Consider the following 4,869-nt stretch of genomic DNA (forward strand, 5'->3'; position numbering starts at 1 on the left):
ATATATTCTTAGAATAACAACTAAAGAATGGCATAAAATGCAACTGAACTTTAATGAGACCATCTTAAAAGCCAGTAGATGGACCTGCCTAGTCCCCATTAACCAAAAAATAAAATAAATAAAGGACAAAAACCGAAACGTTGCACCATGACTGACTGTTCTTTCTGTCTGCTGTGTCTTCAGCTTCACTCTGAGACCAAATGGCTTCCAGATCAGAGGAGGAGCTCTGCTGTCCGGTCTGTCACGATGTCTTTAGGGATCCTGTTGTTCTGTCATGTAGCCACAGCTTCTGTAAAGTCTGTCTGAAGAGCTGGTGGAGACAGAAACAAGCTCAAGAGTGTCCAGTCTGTAAGGCAACATCTTCAAGGTCCAAACCACCTCGTAACCTGGTGTTGAAGAACCTGTGTGAGGCCTTCTTACTGGAGAGAGATCAGAGAGCTTCAGAGGCTCTCTGCAGTCTGCACTCTGAGAAACTCAAACTCTTCTGTCTGGACCATCAGCAGCCGGTGTGTCTCGTCTGTCTGCATTCAGAAACACACTCCAACCACAGAATCAGACCCGTCGATGAAGTTGCACGACAACACAGGAAGGAGCTTCAGGAAACTCTGGAGCCCTTAAAGGAGAAGTTAAAGGGTTTTGAACAAGTCAAAGTGAAGTGTGATCAGACAGCAGGACACATAAAGGTCCAGGCCCGACGCACAGAGACGCAGATTAAGGATCAGTTTAAGAAGCTTCATAAGTTTCTGGAAGAGGAAGAGGAGGCCCGGTTGGCTGCACTGAGGGAGGAAGAGGAGCAGAAGAGTCAGAGGATGAAGGAGAAGATGGAGGCTCTGAGCAGAGAGATAGCAGCTCTTTCAGACTCAGTCAGAGCCACAGAGGAGCAGCTGAGAGCTGAAGACGTCTCATTCCTGATCAACTACAAGGCTGCAGTGGGAAGAGTCCAGCAGCGCCCCCTGCTGGAGGATCCACAGCTGCTCTCAGGAGCTCTGATAGACGAGGCCCAACACCTGGGCAACCTGGGCTTCAACATCTGGACCAAGATGAAGGACATGGTCTCCTACACTCCTGTGATTCTGGACCCAAACACTGCTCATCCAACCCTCATCCTGTCTGGAGATCTGACCAGTGTGAGAGGAGGAGAGAGACAGCAGCTTCCTGATAACCCAGAGAGGTTTGATGAATACCCCTCTGTCCTGGGCTCTGAGGGCTTTAACTCAGGGACTCACAGCTGGGATGTCGAGGTTGGAGACAGTACACTCTGGGGACTGGGTGTGTTAGCAGAGTCTGACCAGAGGAAGGGAGACGAACTGTCTGGGTTATGGGTAATAATTGTCTATCAAGGTGACTACTCAGTAGGGTCACCAACAGATCCACCCACTGATCTCATATTGCAGAAGAAGTTCCAGAGGATCAGAGTGACTCTGGACTGGAACAGAGGAGAGCTGTCATTCTCTGATGCTGATACTAATACACACATACACACCTTTACACACACTTTCTCTGAGAAGATGTTTCCATTCATTGTCACTGGGGATGAAGTCCCACTGAAGATATCACCAGTGAAGGTGTGTGTGACAGTCAAACTGAACAGTAAGAGATAAAGAGGGTGATTATATTTAGCGGTGAAGGCTCTATTGAAACTGAAGGAATTATTATTCTTTATCCTGCACATGAATTTCCTTTTTGAGGGGCTTAACGTATTTAAACACTCACAGTAATTGGCGGTCACAGCAAGTCTGGTGAAAACGTACGTATTTTAGGGGGTTTGGGAATAAACGCACAAAATCGGCTCGCTAGCGCCCCCTACCAAATAAAACAAATGGAGCCCCTGTGGTTTGTTTAGTGTAGACCAACAAAACTTGGTACACAAGACGTACAAAAGCTCATCAATCAATCAGTACAGCATAGTATCGCGGTATTTTCAGTGGCAATACTGCATCGATATACAGACGCCAAGTATTGATCTTTCATTATATATTATATATGTGTTGTTCAGTTTGTCCCATTTTTCAGCTATGAAATTGAAAGTGAGATGAACAAACAGAGAAATGATTTTTAGATAAAACAGATGTTGATAAGTTTCCTTCTGTGGACGTCATTTGAAGTTGGGAAAAATAAGAAGTTGGAAAAAAGGTTATAAATGTAATATATCGCTGATAATGCAATATCTTTAAAATCGCTGATCAACTACAAGGCTGCAGTGGGAAGAGTCCAGCAGCGCCCCCTGCTGGAGGAAGGCCTTTGTGAACGTATTGATATAAAGTTTATGTGGATAAACTTAAAAATGTTGGCGTATCAGCGATGTAAAAAAGGGCTTAGCTCTGCGTTTTGCTCAGAAATGTGGACGATGTTTAACATGGCCGTGAATGGAGGAATATTGGGAACTCTTTTCATTTGAAAGGTTGTTGAGTGAAAAGTATAATTCATATCGCATAAGTGAGAACATTGGCTGAAACTGTCGGTCTGAAAACGGGACGATACGTAAACTGGGATTTGAGAGAAACCGTGCTTGATATCTGAACGCCCATTCAGCCCAACAAATGTCAAAGTCTTGTCTTTGGTTTAAACGTTTAATCATGTTTCTACGTTAGAGTATGGTGATACAGCACGGTCCCAAAGAGGGGGGGTTTGGAGCGATGTTGAGTTATTTCTCGAACATTTCCCATTCAAATCTATGAGAAATCTTTTGCAGTTTTTTGCAGATTTCGTGAAAACTGCGCGGCAAATCTCTTGGACAAGTCATAGCCCACCATTCCCGTTCATTACACACGTTTCGATGTATTGTGTGTGCGCGGGTTGGCAACGCTCCGGGACTAGTAGCGGGACAAAAACCTGGCGGAATAATAATAATATGTATGGGCAACAATAGTCATTGCACTGATTGCTGCTATTGCAGCACATCGGCACACTAAAATATATATACATACAGATACATGTATGCATTCATACAGAATGTATAATTAAAATAAGGTCATGTACTTCTCAGCACAATCTTCCAAAATGATTTAAAGTCATTTTAACAAAAAAATTCCCAAAAAGGAGAAGGAAGAAATTCATAAACAACTTCTCAGGTCCGACCCCCTTTCTCTACTTTTATCCTTTAGTAAATACAAAATCTTCACTTATTACACATCATAGACACAGATGCACAAACACACACACACACACATATATGTAGATGTATTGGCATATAGATATATTAATATATAGATATATTAGTATATCGATATATTAATATATAGATATATTAGTATATAGATGTATTAGTATATAGATATATTAAGATATAGATATATTAAGATATAGATAATTTAGTATATAGCTATATTCATATATAGATATATTAATATATAGATATATGAGTATATAGATATATTAGTAAATAGGTATATTAATATATAGATATATGAGTATATAGATATATTAGTAAATAGGTATATTAATATATAGATATATGAGTATATAGATATATTAGTATATAGATACCAGTCATTATATAAAACTATCACTTTAAATCATTTTGGTATTCCTTTAATATATTCATTTTAAATAATCTCTTGAAATTGCTCATTGTTGTATGATCTAATGATATAAATGCTGAAGTAGGTTAGGCAACATCGTGTGTATGTTTTCTGTCTTTGTCCCCTTTCTGAGGTGCATTCTGGGAAGGTTTTCTTCCAATTATGTAGCTTATAAAACACTTATAATGCACATGAAGGAACAATCTAGAATCATTGCATGTGGGTTGTATTTGAACAGCAAACTATAAATGCAGAGTCATGCAGCACCATTTGTTTTTTTGGACCTTGGACACATTGGACTTTAGAGACAAGTCAACACATACGCCTAACTTTTCCAGAGTTCTGATTGGCTGCTGGAGTTGTCGTCCTGGTTACATGTGAGGGAGCGGCTGGATTTCATCTCAATGCATTCTGATTCTAGTGTTCAGTCTGAACTTTGTGTAAGTGATCCCAGATCGAGAGGAATAATCATGGGCTCTGGACCCTCACAAGAGGACTACGATAGGGCTGCTCTTTTGATTTATGAAGACGCTTTGCATCAACCATGCCTCCTGCCAGATCTCGGCATAGATGAGTCTCTGCTGAGATATTCTGGTACCGACTCCAACGCGATGCTGTTGGCGTTCTCTAATGACATGCTGTTAAACAAAGGGCCAGAATACATCCAGAAACTGGGATCTGCTATTGGTGCCCTGAAAACAGTCCCAAATGCTGTTGGACTTGGAGCTTTGGTGATTTCCATGATCATAGAGATCGCCATCAAGAGCGTCTCTCAGCCACAGGATCATACATACAGCATGTTACGCCGTGTGTTTGGGGAAGAGAAAGCTTCGAGTGTCCGGGACACAATGTCCGAGTATCTGAAACGCCAAGTGTTCATGAACAATAACCAACAATTACAGGAGGACGTAAGGAGACTGGAACAGCAGCTGAGCTACCACCTCACCATCCTCAGAAACTCCCTGCTGCATGACGGACAGATGAGCAGCCGGGGGTTCAAGATCTGGGTCAACGGAGCCGCCTTCCACGTCCAGATGTTGATCCACGAGGCTCGGCTGAATATTCAGACCGGCAGACCTGCATCAGGCTATGTTAACACTATCAAAGCTGCCATCGATTTGTACTTGCAGTACCTGGAGAACTTGCTGGAGAAATACAAGACCGACAAGATCAGAGAAGATTCAGATGAGCTATTTAAATATTATGCAGCTTTCTTCTTTAATCAAGGCAGTTTAATATGTTATATGGAAAATAAGAAAATTGAAAACTGTTATAGGCATTTTCATTATTATCATTATTTTAACCCGTGTAATGATGCAAAAGCTCGGACGACTATTATGAACCTCGT

At 41.4% G+C, this 4,869-nt stretch overlaps 1 protein-coding gene across 1 annotated transcript in view; it reads left to right on the plus strand.

Moving 5' to 3' along the window:
• Window positions 1–1,616, plus strand: part of LOC117943094 (tripartite motif-containing protein 35-like) — a 37,669-nt gene extending 36,053 nt beyond the window's left edge. The window contains exon 2 of the mRNA XM_034869013.1: window positions 184–1,616. Coding sequence (XP_034724904.1) covers window positions 201–1,601 — 1,401 coding nt within the window. The 5' untranslated portion in view covers window positions 184–200 and the 3' untranslated portion in view covers window positions 1,602–1,616. The remainder of the gene's footprint in view (window positions 1–183) is intronic.
• Window positions 1,617–4,869: the final 3,253 nt, after the last annotated feature.

Source organism: Etheostoma cragini, chromosome 4, assembly GCF_013103735.1.
Source record: "Etheostoma cragini isolate CJK2018 chromosome 4, CSU_Ecrag_1.0, whole genome shotgun sequence".
NCBI classification, from domain to species: domain Eukaryota; kingdom Metazoa; phylum Chordata; class Actinopteri; order Perciformes; family Percidae; genus Etheostoma; species Etheostoma cragini.